The 23,368-nt window shown below is 36.0% G+C and overlaps 1 protein-coding gene across 2 annotated transcripts in view; it reads left to right on the top strand.

Annotated features, from left to right (window-relative positions):
• The window catches only part of LOC128994068 (elongation of very long chain fatty acids protein AAEL008004-like), a 108,628-nt gene that overhangs the window by 40,610 nt on the left and 44,650 nt on the right, over nt 1–23,368 (top strand). For both annotated transcript variants that reach the window (XM_054418298.1, XM_054418297.1), the window contains exon 2: nt 4,522–4,602. In XM_054418298.1, coding sequence (XP_054274273.1) covers nt 4,542–4,602 — 61 coding nt within the window. In that variant the 5' untranslated portion in view covers nt 4,522–4,541. The remainder of the gene's footprint in view (nt 1–4,521; nt 4,603–23,368) is intronic.

Below are 23,368 nucleotides of genomic sequence, written 5' to 3'. Positions count from 1 at the left end.
TTAAATTCTCTTCTCTTCACCTTAGTTAGTTCTAAAACTAAAAAAAATTAATCACACTAAAAGTAAACATGGTATTTTTTACTAGGGTAATCCTACGACAAGCTGAAAACCCCTCTCATACTACAAACGTCCGTAATCCAACAATTAGATCATATCGGTTGTGAAACAGTAGGACATGTCTATGAACAGTTACTGAACAATCAGTTAATGTAGAGCTTATACACTTATATTTGGATACAGTTAAATAGTGTTATCCGAAACGAAATCCTAGGAAACATCGTCTAAGGTGGGTATATTGGATATTCAAACGGAGACGTAGGAAACCACTTTTGAAATATTGCCGGGCCAGGGAGAATAATAAATTTTACGTTTGCGGGCTTCGTCCTGCGTCGGAATTGTTTTGGAGGGAACGGATGAAAACACGAATTTACCCTATTGTGGTCCTCGCGTTGAAAAACTCTCGCGAAATGAAAAAGAGACGACCAGTACGATTTGATGTACAATGTGCACAATTGCAAAATAAATATTTTATGAGGCTTTGGTAATTTGTTTTTGGAGGGACTTTTTTGTGTGTGTTAAACGCCATTGGTGATTTTTAAGTTATTAGGGGAATTTCCAAACTTTGGTCTTGGTACTTATGACAACCAAAGCATAATTTCTTACACTGTAATTTCAAAAATAAAATCTGGGTCGAAAGTCGAAACCGCTTAGGTAATCTTCAAATTTGAAGACAGCTTTATGCAATATTTAAAAATTAAAATTACGATTCACCACATTTTTCCAAATTCTTTCAAATGTTGTGATTTTCCAGACACATAACTAATCAAATCCAAAACAAAATTTGTGATTTGAAAAACGTCTTATAAACTACTATTTGTAAATGAAAGAATAAACATTTTGCTTGGTTAACTACTGCCTACATAGAAGCAGTGTTTGCAACACTGCACACAATGTCTAGTGCGATCATTTTTACCGATTTCATTACCTTTGTTCTTAGGAATGAGGAATCTCTTAATGAAGTAAAACGCTGCATTATAGCTAAATCATATGTTAGATATTTAGTTTACCTGATTGCACGCAGTTTGAATAGTTTTTTATGAGTAACAGTTTAATTGTAGGTATTTTGAAATAGCTTGTTACGAGGACGATATTTCACAAAATAAATTGTTTAAGCGAATATGGAGTACAGGTGTATCGGTAAGTTGTGTGTTACTTTGTCGTGGTCACTTATTGTGCATGGCATAGACTGTATGATTTATCTATGGCATCAGTCGCGTAATGACAAGTCATCTGCGAGTAATTTACTAACGAGTGTGAACAATGTAAATGGTCTTACATGTCATAACCAGCTATGGTGCAATTATAAGTGTTTAATTGATCAATTAAAATAAATACTGTTGTTTTATTTGATTACTGCGATTAAAATCTGTACAAACTTTGTTCACAGTCTTTAAGTTCTGTTTATTGACTGCATAATAACATGTACTGTGTACAGGGAGACTATTATACTTTACTAAATATGTGTTTGTTAATAGTTTGACAAAAATTTATATTAGAAATACCGGTTTAGACGATTTCTGCAGAAAGGAGTTCCTCTTTACGAGATAAAACACTTCTTGCGAAATGATATTATTTATAATCAATAATTATGTTATTAATAATGTTTTCAATGTTTAGTTGCAAAAAACCTGCATAGTGAATTTGTATTTTTGTTACCGAAGCTATCTAGTAGAAGCATTTGATTCATACTTAACTGGAGTTTGCTTGCGAGAATGAATATGTTACTACGTTACTGATTTCTTTTTTTTCATAACATAAATTTTGCTCCGTTACCACACTTCACCTATTTTTACCGGAGTTTGCTTCCGAGAAAGAGCACCTTTCTGACACATGTTTCTAATTTACCGATTTCTTACTTGCCTTTCTCTTTGAAAATGAACATTTTCCATCTCTGTTGCCAAAGTCAGCGAGACTTGAGTTTACTTCCTTGAAAGAACATTTTTCTGACACATATTACCATATGTGTTATTTGCTCCTTTTAAAGACAGAGACACTTTCTTTAGTACTAGGATTAAGGTTCGATCTTTATTCAGTGGCTTTGCTTAACAATGTCAGACATTGCGGCCTATTAGTCATTGCGATTTAATACAATTTGCAATAATCAAGGTCAAGATTTTGAAAATCAAAGAGGCAATCATCTTTCACGATTTGGTCAAAACATGAAACATGATTTCGTGGTCCATGACGTAGGAAATGGTGAAAGAAGTAGTAAGGCCAGAGTGCAGAGAAGAAGTAGTAGCAGTGCAGAGTGTGGTAACTGTCTGTGGCAATTATGTATCTGCAATTCTAAAATGGTATAGGGAAGGAGGGCCAACAGATCCGCGACGTAGGGAGTGGTGAAGGAAGTAAAGTGCTGTATAGACAAGATGATAGCGTTGTTACTGGATAAGATCAGCTGATTCTTCAGCCAGGACCATTAATCGCCTTAACAATCATGGGCAGATCCGTCCATTTTCTAATCGTCCATAAGCTACTTCTCAGGATTGAATTGGTAGCCTTGTCATTACTCTGCTTTGTAACCACTCACCAAGATCTAGTTTACTTTTACTCCCTCTCTCCTCAGCAGTGCGAGCTCTTCTATTCGGGGTTTCCTTGTTTTCAATCTGTCCAGACGTCGGTCCTAGATCACTCCGCAGTTCCCCAGGCCACACTCTGTTGTCGCCCTACTTTTTCGCCGCTTCCTAGTTTCCCACTGTTGCGCAACCTGTTACTCTTTGATCACTTGCAGTTCCGGTAACCTCCGCCGGGGAAACACATTCCTCCGTCGTCCTTGGAACCGCGGGAGTGTCTTGGGGGTTTTCGGTGTTTTTGTATTGTTTTTAGTTTTTGCGAAACAGGTGTTTTGTTTTGCGTCATAGGAAATGCCGGTGCGACCTTGACCTGAGTATGTAGGTCTAGTTATGAATGTGTAGAAAGCTCGTGGATAATTGTGGTATAATGGTTGTATGCATTTGTGTCGCCTCGAGAATTTTGGTTTTCTGCTCCGAAACGCATAAATTTGGATTTTTTAGTTTTAAAAACCCTACCTAATAGTTGATTAGCCAAATTATATGAAAATATTTCTATTATCCTGCAAACTACGTTTATTGATTTAAATTTATCCTCTTTAAAGATAACGTGCAAGACCAAGTATTTTTAAGATTCCCTAAAACAATATTCGTGAGAAACATTTGATTTAAAGTACTACTAAACATTTTAAGAGAATTTAAATAGTGAACATGTTTTAATCAACTTCAATTACGACAAACAAGAAGAAAATACAAATTCGTCTGTTTTTTACATACCTTCAGTTTCGGGTCGGGTGCACGAACAAATTTCAAAGGAGATTTTGTTTTTATCGTTTTCCGGAGACTACGTAAGTCGGGGCCCACTCTTCGGTATTCCCTAATATAGTAAACAAAATTATATAGCAACTTCAGTCGCTATTGATATAGGATTCCTAAATAAACATAAGAAACAGTATAGATGGTAGGCTTCCACTGTCAAAGTAGACGACTGACGAATGTTGCTGCGAGAGATTACCGCGTCGTACTTGTTGACTTTTCGGATGGGATTTTAATTAACTCAAATGGAACTGTAGCTTTTTCTAAAGACTGATCTAGTATATTCACTAGTTCAATGACGTAGCCATCTCCATAAACACAGAGATTCGACAGTATGCTACTTTTGTAATCTCCAATGACAGCATTGTACATTCTACTGTGAATCTATTCTAGGTAGACCAGCTGATTAGTTAATTTCTGGTCATTCACCCAGATGTTTAGAGTAAACACTATGTCAGCTGTTGTTTTGCTGAGTTTGACCAACTCAGTCTAGAGTTCTCCTCACAGGTTATTGAGCTACTGCTGATTTTTTTTATTTGCTTAGTGGCATTTTTGTTGGACATGTTTTGTAAGTACTGTTGAGAGGAGATTCATTTGAGTGTTTGGTGAGCCAAGGGACCTCTTGCCTACTAATTTTTTCAAACTAGATTACTGTACCAAGAAAAATGATTTACCAAATAAGAAAATCAGCGGTAATATGCCCGATGGGAAATTTTACGAATAGGCAAAAATAACAATGTTCTTAGTTTCTTGTATTTTTCAAAAAAGGAGAAAAACACAAGCTTTGGTGATTGGATTTTTACTTCATATACCTACAGCTGTTTGTTCATTGATATGAATATGTCAGCTAAACTTGAACTTTAGGTACTGCAACTAGACGTGTCATCATATTTTAAATGTAAATCTCTTTTGCTGTGTATATAGTGTCCGGTCGCGTTTAAGTGTTCCCCTTCTTTTAGGTAAAATTTAGAGTGTTCGGTCGACTCTTTGGTAACAATACCAGAACATAGGCAACAGTTTACAAATAAATCGTATTTTTCATAGAGTTTTAAAGATCGTCTCTTGACCCAGGTATGATAAATCTATGAAGTGATATGTTTACTCTATAGTGGTATTGACGAGTGTGTTTTGTCTGCAGGTTCTGGAATCGCCGGCAAGATGACTACTCTAGTACACAGCCTGATACACGGCTACCATGACCTCATGGACAATAAAAGTGGTAAGTCAAACAACAAAGTTTCAACAACAACTAAGTAGCTTTTGGATTGTGAGGTTAGCTTGTCTTTCATTTAAAGTTGGATAGGTGATGTGTTGCAACGCGAGACGTTGCTAGTTAGAGATGAAAAAGCGAATGTGAAATTATATTTTTGCCTTTTGGACATAAACAGCTGGAAATACCGTCTTATACAGTATGTCAAATCTTTGTTTTTGAGAGTTGACCACGTCTATATACTAGCGATAAAGGGCAGCGTTTCGGATGGTCGCACTCTTCATTTTCCACAAGTTAACTGATGGACCACACGCATTCGAAACTTTGGCTTGTCTCTTCGCCAGTTCAATGACGGAGATTTGACCTTTGATTATCGAAGTAACCATCAAATTACTATGTAACTTTTATCTCATTTTGGCATCGTACGGCCAAATTTGTTTAGATTGTGTTTCTGCCACTGTTGCATGCAAATGATGAATATGTCTTAGTTGTATATCGTTGGTGATAGGAATGCAAGTTTTTGTCTACGCCAGCTACCTTTTTTAGGTTGAACGTTTAGGTAAAATGAAAATTCAATTTTTGCCAGGTTTATTTGGAATTGTAATTGAGTTCAAAAATGTTTTTTAATCTAGGAAAACACGTGTACCATCGTACAGTGATGTATTCATAAAGTTATATATTTAATAATTTTCTCTGTAATATCCGGATAAGGAGGGACTACTTTTCAAACACAAAATTCGTAGTATATATCCTGGTGACTTCGGGGATTTTAAAGAAATTTGAAATCGATTTTTTCCAAATAGCAAACGCTAAAAATTGTATAATAGCACTTTAGTTAGTAAATGTGTTGTTGCGTATAATGAGTGTAAATCTAGTTCGGTGAAGAGTATTTGAAGGTCCCTTTAATTTGTACACTGTAACAATTCACGCCGTATAACCTGTAAACCGCACCCCCAGGGATTTGAGACCGTGTTGGTAAAACCCCTTTTGTGTTGCTCACCTGTACGACAGCTAGCCTCACAAAAGACAATTTAATCGGTGTTCTTTGAATGTTTATAGCTTTTTGTAAAGAACTCTGTTTTTCCGTCCGATTTTCCCAAGGCCTTTGCGCTACACTAGTTATACTGTATAATAATTAAAACCGTTCCACGTGTCCTGTCTGCTAACTTACATTGTAGTTAATGAGTTTTATTTGAATCTCAAATCATCGTGTTGGAAGATTTTTATGACAAATTTGAGTGAATTTTCCTCGTCGAACCAGTCTATCCTGTTTTTAAATAAGTGGAAAATTGAACTTTGTATATTTTCCTGGGTTTGTTTTTCTGCCAACAAAGTTGACTCATTAAGATCACCTTGGTGTTAAAACATAGAATCTGCATATATTGCTACTTATCGTCCTATTTTAAGATATGAAGCCTTGGTTTTGATGTTAGTTTTTGTTATGTTTGATGTCATTTAAACGAGTTACTTTTATTTGTGGACGGATTATAGGGAAACGGACAGAGGAGCGCAAGTCGTAAAACTGTCAACCCCTCGGCCGAAGAATTCGTCGGGGTAGGACCAAGGAGCGCAGAGGTGCTTGCGCTCCTTGGTCCTACCCGTGCAAGGAACTAATCCCCTACTTACGAGGGTTGAACAAGACAATGCTTGAGTCGACCCTGTGAGTATATCCCATTAGTCGCGCCTCACTGACGACACCATTGATTCAGGTATATTTTTCTAGTGCAACTTATTACCAAACTATAATTAATTATAATGTATACAGGGTTGGGCAAATGTGTGGATACCCCTAGTTAACTTTTAAACGCGTTGCAATAGGAAAACCAAACTCGGCACATATTTACAACATAAGAAAATGCACTTTTTCATTAAAGTTACAACTTTGCCCCAGCCCCCAAAATCGGGTATTTTGGGGGCAGCCCCAAATTTTCAAATGTAAACACCTATCATGTGACCCATCATTTTAAAGGGTTTATCAAGGGAATTTGAATGGCGCAAACCAGAGGTCAATATTCCACGCCTAATCAAAATGGCAGCCATTTTAATTATTTAAGATGAGCAATCATGATAAAGTCTAGACACCCCCAGTTAACTTTAAAAATTAACTATTTTAATACTGACCAAAAGGTGAATTCTCTTTTTCATAAAGGTATGCTGAGTTCAGTTTTCCTGCTATAAACTGTTAAAAAATTAATAGGGGATATTCCAAAATGACTGCCATTTTGATTAGGTATGCGATATTGACCTCTAGTTTGCACCATTTAATTTGTCTTGAGAAACCATTTAAAATGGGGGGTCACATGATAGGTGTTTACTTTTAAAAATTTGGGGCTGCCCCCAAAATACCCCATTTTGGGGGCCGGGTACAAGTTCTAACTTAAATGAAAAAGTGCATTTTTTATGTTGTAAACATGTGCCAAGTTTGGTTTTCCCACTGCCACACGTTATAAAGTTAACTGGGGGTGTCCAGACTTTTTCATGATTGCTCATGTTAAATTAAAATGGCTGCCATTTTGATTAGGCGTGCGACATTGACCTCTGGTTTGCGCCATTCAATTTCTCTTAATAAACCCTTTAAAATGAGGGGTCACATGATAGGTGTTTACATTTGAAAATTTGGGGCTGCCCCCAAAATACCCCAATTTGGGGGCTGGGGAAAAGTTGTAACTTTGATGAAAAAGTGCAATTTCTTATGTTGTAAATATGTGTCGAGTTAGGTTTTCCTATTGCAACGCGTTAAAAAGTTAACTAGGGGTATCCACACATTTGCCCAACCCTGTATAATGTATACTATAATTATAATTATAATGTATCAACAAATTACCAGGCCGTACACTTTCACTTTCGAATTTAAATTGCAATATAAAAGCTGATCCTTCAGTTGAATGTTAAACCACATTTAGATTTTATTTTATTTTATAAAAATGGATTTTAAATAGGCTACTTTTTAATAATTGCGACTTGATTAAGGTAGGTGACTTTAGTCTTCATGGCGTGGATCTAAAATCAATGAATGGAAATTATTGCAAATTAGTAAGTTTATTCACTTTTAATAACTGCTTTAAACAAACATAATCTTTGAAAATAAAGGGGTATTGCACCGTTAGTTTTACCTTAGAATAGGTGTTGAACCCTATTAAAATGTGCAAATTTGCAATGGGACCCCTCGCTATGAAATATAGGCTACTAATTTTTATGCAGGAATGGTTTGTAAAATCCTTAGCTAATTTAAATCCATGAATACAATTAAATGCTTTCAACGTGTACCATTCCATTGATAAAAACAACCTGAATTTTTAATCTTAGTTTTATAGGTAAATTCAACAGACAGAAACCATCTCTTCTTTATGAGATGTAAAATGCGCATATCCATTGAAGTACTTTATTTTTCCATTGATTGATAAAAAGAAAAGGTAATACAAAACATACGTACAAATACAGTATATAGTTGATATACTTTGCAGTTTCTCAGGCTCGAGAGCAAGGATCGGAGTCAGAATTTTACTATGTATATTGTATTTGTGTCAAAATGATGACTTTTTATGTGGACAATTTTGTACTATTTCGAATCCCATATATTTTTTCCAAAAATACAATACGGGCCATTCTCAATTCATTTCACATTTCTTAGGAGGTCTGGAGGCGAGTAAGCGTAGCGAACGAGCTCCAACCTAAAGGTGAGTGAGCGTAGCGAACAAACTTCAACCAGGACGTGATTGAGCCATGCGAACGAGATAATCTTGAAAATTAAGAAGTTAAACGGGGCAAAGCCCGCGGGTTACAGCTAGTAACATAATATTACAAAAACAAGATTTTACAAAGGAACAATTTTTTAAAGTTACTTAGCCAACACTTTATATGGTAGCATGAATCAAATTCCATATAATTTTAAAGTTATTGCAATTCCAAATCATCTTCCTAATTTAAACTCAATTTGTATTACTTTCTTTTAGTTTTCGAATTATCATCTATATTTGGCGTTTATGTTGTCACCATGTAAAACGTTTGTTAAATGACACAAATGATGTATAATATAACATTGTCATCACAATGTCTAAATAGCAACATGTCACAACGTCAAACAACATAATTCATTGTTACTAATGTTTGTATAGGCCTAAAAAATGTTTAAACTGTAGGCCTACGGTTTGATGTTTTTAAAAAATAACTTTGTTCTCGCTGGATAAATAAGTTTGATTATTTTGCCCTGAAATAATCAGTTAGCCTTATTTAGATGAAACAGTTATTGTTAATTTAAAGAAAAATCACAGTATATTACATTGTGGATGCTGACTAATGGTGCACTCTGATTAGGATTTATTTGCCCCAATGAAGTATTTTTACCCACGAATCTGTGACATAAGTTAGAAAATGTACCAATTGCAGCGTTAACATTAACCGAGAATAGAACTTTCTTTAGGAATCTGCACCGGTAACGAATTTGTAAAATTGGTCACCTTATTAGATGTACAGCAAGAAAAAAAAAACCACGTCACTGATTGTAAGTTACTCATTACTTATTATCTCTTATTTGATTCTAGACTCAAAAGTTTATTTTTTTATAATAGATAATTTACTTTGTAACTGGTAACACTACTTGAATAAAGACAAGTTTAATTTTTGTAGTTTACTCTTTTTTTAGAATTCCTTTTAGAGTATGTGCCGATTATTGTTATTTGAATTTAGCATTAAAATAGAGTAATTATGTTTATATTTATTGGTAATCCGGAGGCTATAAAATCTACTTAAACGATGCTTAAACCATTACTTTGGAAATAGCCAAGTAAATTCTGATTAAACAAATTTGTGCTTGTCTAAACAGTTGGGAATAATTATAGGATCTTGAGGAGTAAATGTTTTCATTAGATACACTTTTTTGTCGGCAATACAACAGTTAAAAAAGTAAACGAAACAAAATAATCGATTTATTTTCAGATATTTCTAATTATATACTTTCAGAAAAACCTAAGTAATTCTTATTCAAAAAGTATTTTTAAATTTAAACAAAGCCTATGTAAACAACACTACTTTTTGAAGTAAATTTAGCCCAGGCACATTGTCATTTGGCAAATATCACTTTCAGCAGTAGGCTCACCCACCTAATCCGGAAATGCACAACATAATATAATGTTGTTCTTAAGAATTAATTAGTTTCAAGAATGGTATGCGTTGCTCCTAAATAGTACGAACGTCCGGTAATATTAAGTGATTCAATATCCTAACCTCTATCACGAGAGAAAATGTCAGGTGTTTCCACAGGACGGAGACGAAGGTTGAATCACGGGTCGATGATCAAAACAAATCACGTAGAATCATGCATGCTATAAGCAATTAATAGTCGTCATGCCTTCAAAGCTATTTCAAAATTGTATAAACTATACCTGCAAAACAAAATAATGTCAACATTTGATAGTTCTGAAACGCAGAGAGAAAGTTTAGCTGTCTCGAATAATCTAATATGATTTTAATTATAATAGAATAATGCAAATTTAGTTCCGTACTATTTAGTGATAAATATTTAATTTTTATTAAACTGCACTTAGAAAAATATGCAGTTTGTCTGCATTGAAAATGGGCTTATTAACGTAGGACAAAAACCAACTGTTTTTAAGATAACTACTTCAACTTCGAATGCATAATACAGTATCTTGCATTGTCTCTGTTAATATATTTATAGTTTCAAAATTACTCCTTACATTTTCATTTTAAAGTAGTGTATTCAATGAGGCACGACTAATGGGGTTTACTTGCAGGGTTGACCCAGCCATTGTCTCTTTTAATCCGTATAATTAGGGGATTAGTTCCTTGCATGGGTAGGACCAAGGAGCGCAAGGTACCTCTGCGTTCCTTGGTCCTACCCCTACGGATTTTATTTATGACCTCCCATTAGAGCAGGTATTGTGCGCTCCTCGGTCCGCGAATCCGGATTATACGATTTATGCATCACTAGTCTTTAATTAGGCTCTACAGTAAAACCAAAGAAAAAGCTGTATGTTTCCACTAAATAGTTTCAACGCTGCTTTTAAACAAGAAGAAACAAAAAGTAAACTACAAATGTTATCTAATATAATTTTGATAGAACCAAGTTTAGAATTTTGTCGAGTTTATCCACAAGTTTGATAAATTTATTAGAGATTATGTTTAATTTATGGTGTTATCTAAGAATAAATCAGTTATGTTTGTCATGCAGTGCTGTTGAAGAAAACATTCAGTGCCGCAACGATAAAACTAATTTACAAAAAAAATACACATTTTCTAGGTTTTATTTTACATACAGCTAGGCTCACACATCACTATTCAATGGTGCTTTTAATCAATCCATTTTTAAAGAGGCTGTCTAGTTGTTGAATCATGAATGTACAAATGAAATAAATGGAGTAACGAAAACACTGTACATTTTTATTGAGGTAACATTAGGACTTTCGGTCCTTTTTAGCGAATTTCCCTATAGGGAGTAGCTTAGGTGGCACGGTAAGACCTAGACCCGGGACCGATTGACTTTTTCATTCTGATGTCCCCCGAGGGCCAAAAAACCATTCTTTCAAATGTTATACGTATATATATCTATCTACATATCCGTGAACGCGATGACTCGAGAATTTGATGAAATTGGGTTTAAAGGTGTAAGGCAGGATAAAACTTGAATGAGTTCGCAAACCAGCATGATCGGACCATGGGAACGGGGTTTTACGGGGGGTTTTATGGGGTAAAATTTTGTTTTTATCATTTTTGACCCTCAAAAGACAAAACTTCCCAATTTCTTTCTAGACCTTTTTAAAATCTAAATGTTATTCTTATGGATAATATTGTAAAATTTTGTAGTTTGTTAGTTTGTGGATATATTTTTATCAAACTCGGCAAATTTAATAATGTTTTACTAAGCTATTAAGATTTTACTAAAAACCACACTTGATTAGTTTCCTTGTGGCAGCAAACCTAGGTACTCGTTAAGCCTAATGTTATTTAAATATATTTAATTAAAAATCTATTCAGACAAATGGAAATTCGCTTAGTCGGCAGGTTTGGTGCGACGGGGGTATTACGGTTAACTGTGTTCATCACCACCATCACCCAAAGCAAGGCTTGATCATCAGGTAGTTGGTTTAACGGGTGATTTATAAGCAAACCTCATCTATTAATGTTTTACCACAACCAGCTCAGTAGCCAGCATGTAACAGTTATCCTCGGTATGGTTCGTTGTACAGAGAAAGTCGCCAGGCGTAAATAATGACCATCCACCAGCCAACAGTCGAGGCTTTCGTATTTAAATACACTTCCTGGTTTATCTTTCCCTCTTTCAAGTCATCTCTTGAACCGCTTTCGCCTTTTAGATCGAACATCTAACCCCTTTTTGTTGATTAATTTTGCAATTAATGTAATTGGAATTTTTACAGTGTTCTCAACTGAATGCGTTTTTCTCTCTGAGGGCGAAACACTGTTTTACTTTCATCCCCTATCCATAGTGTATAGAGAGGGTATTATTATTTTTGAAATTTTTTAGTTTGTCTTTTGGTTGGAAATGTCTTTAATGGGACCCCAGGACCCCAAAAGGTGGTTTTCGTAGCGATGTCTTTTGTCTGTGTCACAAAGACAGCTCTGACGAATTTGATTAAAATTCAGTATGTTATAGTCCTTATAACCGTAAACAAAATTGTACAACTAATTTTCTGTAAAAATTACGGTTCAAAGGTTATTACAACTTTTGTGATTTTCCCAAAAAAATATCATAGTTACTCCTACTACTAGGCCTGCCCATTATAAGGTTTGTTGACAAACTAATGAGAACAAGTATGTCAGATGCCTGACAGAGTTTATTTTTGTTAAAAATTATCTCTTGTACGTATCTTCTCCTGATTTTAAAGACGTTTTAAATACTTTTCTTTCACCTGCATTTATGCTCGATTGTGTACACCATTATTTATTTATTTTTACTCCAGCGTCCACCTTATCCAACACATTACATTGTGCAAATAGCACGTCGAAAGTACACACTAACACTTAGTAAAACACACACACACACTAAAAACTTTAAAAGTAATAACAATAAAGGCATAATCATTAAGTGTTAACTTTCTTAAAAGTCAAACTATACAGTCAACTAGTCATAATATTTATACATAACCAATGACAGATTTCTTAATCAGTGATTATGAAGTAGTGCAATGATAAGAAAGCTAGATAACAATGTGGATTCATCGTTAGCTATTAATTACTATGTCAATCCACCAAGTCGTAGTAGACTAAGCGACGTTCTTGCAGTGCGAGGCTAGTTTTTATGTGAGAGATAATTTATTTAATGACCTCAAAACTCGTCTGGCCTCGGCTCTCGCCTCTTTACTTGTCAAGGCAACTTGGTTCCAAAATGTCAGTTTTTCTTCAGTTTCACTGAGCATCCATTGTTTTGGTTTTTACAATGCGATGATGTATGTCAAACAATACGCAATCTTTGTTCCATGTCTGACTCGACGCTCTGTTACTCGTCCTGTCTTAGTAATATGTATTTAGATTTTTTTTTATTTTAAAATATTTTTTTCATTCTGTTTGTGAACTTTTTTAACTTGGGCTGTTACTGTTTTGTTCGCGTTTTTTTCGAACTGGTCAACTCATGTTTTAAAGTTACAACAAAGAGAACACAAAAACATGTCTTATAGGAAATCGTCTTAACTCTTCCATATAAATTGTACCTTTCAATGTTTTATTTTTACCCCTTGGTTTTGAAATATTGCATAAATTCTTTGCCTCAAGGTTTCTATCCTTTCTTCATAGATTTTTCCTTCTTTCATATAAAGAAAAACGCATACTAAACTACCAAATTGCGGTATTAAAATACGAAACTAACCTCAAAAACTGTCGTCAGTTGGTCCATAAGGATAAATCTAAGGAAGTAAGTATAATCTTGGGTTTAATCGATGATAATGGAATCAAGGTAAACAGCAAATGTTTACATCAAGCTATCATGCGAGCATAGGTAAGTAAGTACAAAGATGTCTGGGAGTGAGTAGGACAAGCAACAAGCAGTGACAGACGACATGTTAATTGACAAATATTTACGTGGGCTGTCTGTCATTTTGCCAGCCGACAACTCTCTGGTACTAACCATTGTTACAGTATATTTGGAACTGAAGACTTTATTTGGCAATTCTTACGTACCTTGGGATATCGTATTGTATATGAAGAGACTAACCATTGAATTTAAAGTTTCACATTTTGGTTTATACAAGATTTTGTGGAATCGTGGTATATTTGTATCATCATATTGCGTGATTTTTGGGGTGGAATTAATGTACTTCACAAAACGTAATAATTTCGATCACTTAACTGTTATGTCGGTACGCTGACCTCCTTTGTACAATATTTAATACTTCACTTCCAAAAATTAGTTCAAATAAATTTTACAAATTAGGAAATCCATTTGTGTAAACATCGTAGATGTGTTAAGCAGTTTTGGGGAAAGAGTTGAACAAAATCACTAAATAACTTTTGCCAATGAGACTAGATTGGTTTAGTTGAAGTTTTGCACTTAAAAACTACAATAGTCAATTACTGAATGTGCTTATTACTCCAGAGGAATCATATATCTTTGGCCATCAAAAAATCGCACGTTTTGGGCGATGTAAGAAGTACCTATCGTTATTATCAAGGGGATCCTGCTGACTTAGATTTTGTTATCGAAATTCCCTCCCATCTTTCACTCGAGCACAGAGGGATTTTTTTCTTAATTGTAGCTAAATTTGCTGAAATTTGCTCCCAAGACGTTTCCCCCTTTTCAATCATTTTAAAAATCTGCAATTATAGTAAGGCGAACCGTAATAGACTGCTAGTGCACAATTCGGGAAGTCGCCACGCCTCTTATCGTGTTATCGGTATTGTGAGTGTGAGATTACAGATTAGGAAGTGCAAGACGAGAAGTGACGTCACAGTGATCACGTGGTGTGTGTCACGTGATATGTCTAATCGATGTGTGTTGGTGTGATTAGTCTACGCTCTACAAGTTGACACTCTGAGAATGTCGGTGATTCGTATTCTATTTAATTTACACTGTTCTGGTTTAAATGTCTGTGGGAAGGTAGATTTATTTCGTATTAAAAAATGGTTTCAAGATTAGACGTTGAATACTATATTTTTTGTTGTATAGCTGAGTAGATTTGTCATATTGCACTTCGATCCTGGAAAACTATGGCAGCTTTTTCTTGGTTGGAAAGTAGAACTAGTTGTTCTTGGCCTTTGGACTTTTTTATAACTGGTCCTGTTTGAAGAAACTATTGGTCTTAATCTGTAACAAAACTACACAAGACATAATAATCTCACACACATCTTTCAATGTTGGATTAAAATACGTCGTAGCATCACTGGTTCGGGTACTTTCCTGTTAAAGGGAACATTCATTATTATCGATGATTTTTTTCGATATATCGATATTTTTGTTTTCCGATCAGATCTATTACAAATTGACAACAACAACTAACTGATCTTGTTTAGGCTAAAATAGTCTATATGGATTAAGAAATGAAACTGTTCTAAGCTAACCTAACATAACCAACCAAACTTAAGGCAAGAAAAGGCAAGTTAAACACGGAATTTTTAAATTTTACAGCAAGTTTGGTTAGTTATGTTAGGTTATTTTTTGTGAACAGTTTCATATACTGAACAATATTTATCGTAGTTGTCAGCTGATATGTTTCAATTTGTTAATATCGATATATCGAAAAAAATCATCGACAATAATGAATGTTCCCTTTAACAGGAAAGTACCCTGGTTCGTAATAGGGATATAGTTATTCACTAGAATTTTCAATGATTATATCGTTCAGACATAGCAGCACAGCTAAACCTTACGGAACTGTACCACTGGTGGAAGTCAAAATTACAACTCTGAAAAGCGGTCCAAAAATCCCTACTCTAACCACAGCGTCTTACCACAGATAAATATAATATAGTAATACCGTAATTGGCAATATGTCGATGGTGTCCTTTTTTCACGTGGTCTCACTTGGTAAAATGTAATTGCGACTCTTGAAAATTGTTGGGTTTTCAAAATAATCATTGAGTATTTTTGTAATGGTTATTGCCTGGTCTATATTGTATTCATAAACAATCGAACACCATTAAAGGGATTATCGTCAGGGAAAATTGAATTGGACGCTCACTGAGGGAATTATCGAAAATGGTGGCTAGTCCGCCAACTAACACTTTATTATGTATACGATTTTTATGTCAATTAGTCTAAAAGGGTTTGGCATTTTAATTTGCAAACAAAGTATTCAATTCTCCCCTACAGTAGAGTTGTTTTGCATATCCGCCGCATGGTTCGTGCCCAGCGTGCATTTCTGTGTTACGATTGTGACTTTCAATCCCACTTTGTTTATTATTTCATCGCTGCTCGAGCGTGTTACATCTTTGCGACTAAAACAAACCAACAGCGTGGCATTCTAATTGTGTTTGATTTCTGAGCAGTCTTGTGTCATTGTTTCATCGATTAGTTCTTCAAATAGAAGAAAATGTCGTGTTTTTGTATCGCATAAAAAGAGTCACTTTAGGCTCTAGTGATGAAATATACTATCAGATTTTTAAACTACTTATGTGTGAACTCTTCGAGAGGTCTAGAGACTACTTATTCAAGTTGTAGTTAATGGACTATTGTGATGTTCTAATTATCATGGTTTAATAACTCATATAACTACTGTGTTATCAAAGTTATTTATAGTCCTATTTTATAGTTTTGTCCACGTTTTTCTTTGATTTATCTTCAGTATAAACGTTTTGAATTGGAAGATTTTCGTGGTTCTGAAAACATTGACTAAATTAGGAGATCAGCTGGTTGAATTATTGGTTTACCAATATATTCTTAATAATGTGATGCTGTAGACCAGCTGTTTCGCACCAAATGTGTGTTGATTGTTGTGGTAGGTTATGCTGTATAACTTTAGTGGGTGGGAGCGGTTTGATATGAAAATGAAAGTGACGTTGCCTTGAAGGATTTAAAAATCGAAATCATCCCCCATACTTTGTCTTCATGCACTTGGAATGTACTAGAGTTTTTATTGTCTTGATATTTTAAATACAATAATCGATTCATTTAACGGTATTATCTTTAGAGTCCTATTATTGATCATAGTGTATGTTTATCCTATAAATAAATGGATAATAAGATTTTGTATTCGAGTTTTTCACTTTTCGACTTTTGCTGTGTTCTTACTTATCGTAGGGTTAAAAACCCCTTATAAAGTGTGTTACTTCGTTTAAACGGCAATTGTTGTAAAAGGAAAATTCAACTGTGTACACATAATCTGAAATTGGCTTATCTCTCAAAATTTTAGGAACATTACTTTAACACACCTTAACAATTTGTGCTTTTTAAAATTTCGTATGAATCAACACCGGAACAACATATGTAGATTTTAGAGGGTGTGCATTCATAAATATCGAATTATCATTACTGTTCTGTTAATTTTCTGTTTCAATCCATTTGTGAATAATGTGTTTTTAACGTTGTTTTAGGGTACTTTATATCGGGGACACTAATCAATGTACCACAGGTACAAATTTACAAATGCAGATTTTTGACTACGACTATGAGACGCTGTCTGCGTGGTGGTCAGGTCGGGGTTTTGAGGTCTCTGTGTCTCGCGGCAACGGTCTGACCTTGACCCAGGTGCCGGGGTCGAAGTCAGGGGAAAGTTTCGGAGTCTGTAGCTCTCACTAGACACTGACATTGACAACCGCTAGTGAGCTGGGGCAAAGTACCCATTCAGAGATATTACCTCAATGCAGAATTGCGTAACTACGGAGAACGTGGAATTAAGTCACATTTTATTTGGTAAATTTCAAGCAAGAGATGATACAGTTGAATTGTGTAACCGCGTTTTTAAAACTAATTTTGAAAGTAAGTAAATGTACCTTTGTTATGTGTCCAACCATTTTAGCTGTACCAAAGTCCTTGCTGAAGGTGGGATCCAGTTCAGTTGGGATTTCGTTAAAAAAAACTAACTCTTATGTTGATTTTCTGGACTAATAAAAAAAAAAATTCAATATTATAATCTAGAGTGTCTCTGGGGAACACAGACAAAAAATCGCAGTGGCTTTGGAACTCTGGAAGACTACGATAAACGGAAAACACCCTGAATCATATTGACGCCATTTTGACGCTAACCACAAAAACTTGAGGAAGGATTAATTAGTATTCGTGTACGTAACCATAGCTTATAATTGCGCCTTGTGTATTCTATGATCTTCTCTCGTGTTTGCGAGCAGAGGCCTTCAGGAAGTATGGCACACACAGAATATTACAGGTTGTTTTCAACGCGGACTGTTTTTTTACCACCACAGTTTAACTTGTTGGCAAATTGTGCGATTGGGCGGAAATTTTTTTTAAGGATATTTAGCCAATATTGCTGGATATTTGGATTAGTACTCGTCTCGTGATCTGGTGGTCGCTGGTTCGATCCTGAGGAAAGACAGCAGCTTTTTGATAAAAAAAACCTTTTTGATGGCTTAAAACTGGACCCACCTGTTCTTGAGTGTTTGGCATTATAGTAAGTGACTAAGTGAGCCTGGCTACAGAACCAACTTAGCTTAGTCAGTAAAATACCCCCGCCGCAGCAAACCTGCAGACTAAGCGAATTTCCATTAACCTGATTGGATTTACACTAAAATGTCTACTTAAAAATTTAACTTTTATTTCCTATTTAAATAGAATTATTTTAACAGGTACTTAGGTTTGCTGCATCAGGGAGGGTAAAACTTTTTTTGTAAAATGTTAATAGTTAGTAAGAAATAAAAACATTTTCCAAATTTGATCAAAATATGTTCATAAACAAGCAAACTACAACAGTTTACTCATTCTCCATAAGAATAACATGGGAATTTAAAATTTACATTTTTTTTGGAATTTTCTCCGTAACCATTAGGCGCATAGTAACACTTCAATATACTAAATTATTTGTTTTTTTAAGCTCTACAAAATGGTTTGAAAAGATTTTGCAAAATTTTATTTTTTTTGGGTCAAAAATGGGAAAAACCTATTTTTACCCCATAAAACCCCCCGTAAACCCCCGTTCCCATAGTCCGATCATGCTGGTTCGCGAACTCGTTCGAGTTTATCCCGCCTTACACCTTCAAACCAAATTTTATCAAAATCGGACAAAAATTACTCAAGTTATCGTGCGGATGGACACATATATATATATATATATATATATATATATATATATCTATATATAGATATATAAAAATTTGAACGAATGGTGTTTTTGGCCTCTGGGGACATCAAAATGAAAAAGTAAATCGGTCCCGGGCCTAGGTCTTACCATGAGACCTACGGTAATAGCTACTTCCCTATAGGGAAATTCGCTAAAAGATACAAAAGGCATGCCTCTCATCCCGTACTCAGCTTATATTACAAATTAAATTGCGTCTACCAGGTGTCCCCAAGATACAAGAGATCTCTTGTATTACGATACATATTTGTCACACTCAAGAAGACTAATAAACACAGCTATGGTGAAATAAACCCCATTGAAATGCGCAACTTGGTGGTTCAGCGTTGTATAAATCTCATATATCAAATTATAGGTTCATCAAAATGAGACATTGATTCTAGTACATTCTTAAGTTTGTCCTACTGTAAGTCAGATTTAGGTCGGATTGGAGATTAATGCAGGAATTCGGAAATACGAAATGCTAAAGATCCGAACGACATTGAATTGTTCGCCGGGAAGCGATGATTTGACAATGAACTTGTGAAGGCTAAGTGAAGTGCTAAAGGAAGTGATGGTGGGTCCCATTAATTACAATTTCTTTGCATTCAATTAAGTTTGATCACTTTGTGAATGAATGGTTGGGAGAAGTGTGTTATTTGAGAATATTACTTGAGAATCGATTGTGAAACTATTATTCTTTTATTGAATTCAACATTAAAACTGAATAATCTGAAATAAAAACCACGTATCTATTAAGTCTAATTTACCCTGTCAAAAACTAGTTTTAGTGACGACAGCTCATGTTAATAATTTAATAACATCATAAAAGCATTTCTCTCATTTTGTTATTTTTATTCAAGAATTATGTGCAATTGTATCAGAGGTTTCTTATTACCCTTTCTAGGTCAACTCTTAGTCCTTTTCCTTCGCTAACACAATGTAGTTAGTATTATGCAGTTTATCTTACGTGTATGTTGAAGAGAATTACATTAAAGCAATCGTTCGTTACGTGGAAACACATTTCCTACAAGAGGTTTTAGCAAGTGTCATGTTAAAAGTCCTCAACATGTTTAATATGTACAATACCAGTTTTTTTGTCGGAAACATTCCTTAAACTTAAACAATCCCAATGATCCTCGTCTAAAAAGAAGCTGCGTAGCCTACAACAAAGCTACACTCGCCGGCCTACTTGCCATAATCTCAGTAATGTAATGTAAGTATTGCGCAGACGCTCCATATGAATTAGTGCTACAGCTGGTTAGATAGGCCGACACTAAAGCGTTGCCAAATTTCCTTTGCCGCGGCCTTGTATTAGAGGAGGCTATGCTATAAGTTGTATGAGAACGAACGCTGAAAACCTTTAAAGCAAATGACGAATTTCTTCTCAAATAAACATCTTAAGACCCGAGTGGATAAATTGCACGCCTTAATAATATGAAGGATGCCGGTTCCATTCCAAGTAGAACCGATTCTCGACCTAGGTGTCCTTCGTCATGGAGCTGTCAATGCAAACTATACAACTAAAGGTCGACGCTAGATAACAAGACCATGGTTTTAGTCCACAAAAAATAAAGACGCACATTTATAAAAAATAAAGCGAACAGTTGACGTTGACAGTGTCAGTTTGCAGAACGCTGTGGATGGTAGGCTAGGAAGTAGAGATGTTAGATGAGAGAAAGTGAAGGATGAGTCGGCTACGACCACAACATCATGTATCCATTGTATAACTAGCGACTGTGAGCTGCCACTGATGCAATGGGGGGTCCCCGTTCAGCTTCCTGGCCAACGAGTCAAGTGATGAATTTGCAGAGAAATTGTGCCAGTTTGAGAAATTGTGTCAGAGTAAATAAAGAGTAGTCATTTGTGGATTCGAAAACAGGTTGGAGGGTTTTAATTATTTTACTGGGAACCGTGACTTGTTGAAATTATAATTTGTTATATCATTTAGTAAGATATAGTAATGACTGAGTACTGCAAGTCATCGCGGCCCATTGCACACCTTCTTGAAGGAAAAATTAAAATATTGGGTTTTATATATGAGATGTTGTGATATAGTGGTGGGGAGACAAACCTTAAGCTGTATGAAGTCAAACGATAGTTCTTTTATATGAAGTAACTTTCTTTGTGTTTAAGATTAACTTTCACGGAAAGCCATACAGTAATTTTGAATCTTTTCGATGGCAACACCTGTACAGCAACCGTTCTGAATTTCGAGAGTATTGGCATTGGCTATTCAGATCTTTCTGCTCGACAGCTGAATTTAGGTACCATAGATCAATAATCTTTCCATGATAATGGACCCACATTTTACGCTATCATATAATTAAAATGTTGCTAGTTTGATCCTGTGTAAGCTTTTGATGGTCCAAATTAAAACCCGTCTGTTGTTGATAATTGTGATTTAAATTCTTTGATTGAAGAAACAGTTTCAGAAGACATTTCAGTCTTATTCACGCTTCATATCTGGGTTCAAATGCTCCCAGTGGCCAGTTGTGCCACAATCTTAATTGATATTGATAATGTAGGCGACCGCATCGTATTTAGAAGGTGTTTGTAATCTGTAGGTTTCCAAAGTCGTGCGTAATCCATAATGTTTACCCGGTGAACACTTAAACACGATCGAGATATAACCACTTGTTCAGTGACAATCCCCCGGAAGTCGGCTAAACTTAGCGCCAATGTGCTTTAGTAGGACAAACATTACATAGCTGATGTTTGCGCAGTTTGGCAATGCTGAGCCTTGCCTTTCTTTGAGGCCGACTTTCTCCTCGGCCAGCTTCGTGTGAACAAATGTCTCGTGTTTTGTGAATTGTGGTACTCGTGCAAAACGTATTGTACAACTCGTGCTCTGGCTTGTGTGTGCAATTAGTATGAATGTTTTCAGTTCACGTTTGGTATCTGCTAGGCAACACGAATTAAAAGGGGTACTTAAAAGATAGATTTGAGACGGAATTGTAAAATGAAATTATGATCGACATAATTTAATTGTCAGTATTTTATTTGAATGTTATTCTTTATGTTTATTTCAAATATCTGCCGCACTTTAACATTTTAAAGTTTTCGTTTTTATACATCAACTTAATCATGCCAAACTAATAGAGAAACTATAAAAAACATATCATGTGTTTTGTTTACATCAACTGTGATTGTATGAAACATAAAATATTGGTACCTATTCTAGAATGGTATGTATCTAGGGATTTACCTGTGGTGCATGCACTGAAAGTCACATGTTTGGCCGTTGAGGTAACCTCAGGATGGGAATGTTTCAGAAAAAACTGAGAAAAATCAATAGCCTTCGAAACTTGTACTATAGCCCGTGAGGGAGGCGAAGGACTCTAGGGATTACAGCCCTTACACACCCAGAGACACACCTACACACACACATCGGTCACGCGCCGTGGGGTAGGTAGGGCCCTGCTTGCGAGTGCGCGTACGTTGGTGGAGTCCTTCACCAACCTCACGGACTATAGATGTTGATCATTGTGCTCGTGCTTTTAATTCTTTGTTAAAGAAAAAGCTAATCTTAGTAACATAAGATACACAATGGCCCCTCGCTCTATTCTACACCCACCCTTGATTCGTATTACCGTAACGTCAAAACCCCTACCTATACATCGCACCTATGCATGCTATGCAATGCTATGCTATGCTACCTATGCATCGGGTTACCTCTGGTGAGCGGCGGGTGGGTTGAACGGTGGGTAGGTTGTGCCGTAGTCCTGAGGTTGAGCGGCGACTCTAAGATAGACGAGGGTCAAAAGTGATTATCCGATTTACAACCCTTCCTGTGTGCGGCGGATTCTTGTGTCACCCTCAATAAATTGTATTTTATCAGGTGTAAGATAGTATTGATAAAAGTCATACGTGCCTAACCTAACTTAACCACGAACCTTCCATAGTCGCTCAACCCACCCGTTGCTCGGTTACCTATCTTTGCGTCCCGCCACCTCCGAATTTCAGAGTGACCCCTCGGTTAATACCTGCGTTAAACTTTCCGTCCTAACCTAACCTAGCCTAACCTAACCTAATCTAACCTAACCCAACCTAACCCAACCTAACCCACGGGTTAAATTTTCATTAAATCTCCCATCCATGGGGCTTCGCAGCCGTGGATGCAATGACAGCTAACCAACGCAGGCAGTGACGGTATTATAAGGGTCACACAAGAATTCGGAGGTGGCGGGACAGATTTGGGTTCGGAGGTGGCGGAACGCGGAGATAGCGGGAGCACACGCAGTTGCTCAGCCCACCCGCCGCTCACTGGGATTCCCCACCTGTAGGCGTGCTGTTTTACAAGTATTTGATAACAATGTCTACTTCAATATCCAAAGTCAATCGTTGTACCAAAGAGAAGCGGAACATTTACAGTATTGCATCTAAGACGGGGCATGTCTATAGATTCATCCCTCTCTGATGAGGCGCTGGAAGCCATGTCGACCTTGCTCTATGTCGCTTGTCACCTGCCACAGTATCGGCATCGGTGACACTACACTGCTAGGCCTACTTTCTCTGTCTTCCTGTCCCGTGGCTATCTGTGACGTAACGTAGGTCACTGTCAGTCTTCCACACACTCA

The sequence above is a fragment of the Macrosteles quadrilineatus genome, unplaced genomic scaffold (assembly GCF_028750875.1).
Source record: "Macrosteles quadrilineatus isolate MER2022 unplaced genomic scaffold, UCM_ALF_1.0 Scaffold_5__1_contigs__length_97177068, whole genome shotgun sequence".
Taxonomy (NCBI): domain Eukaryota; kingdom Metazoa; phylum Arthropoda; class Insecta; order Hemiptera; family Cicadellidae; genus Macrosteles; species Macrosteles quadrilineatus.
This window is presented reverse-complemented; position numbering and strand designations above follow the sequence as displayed.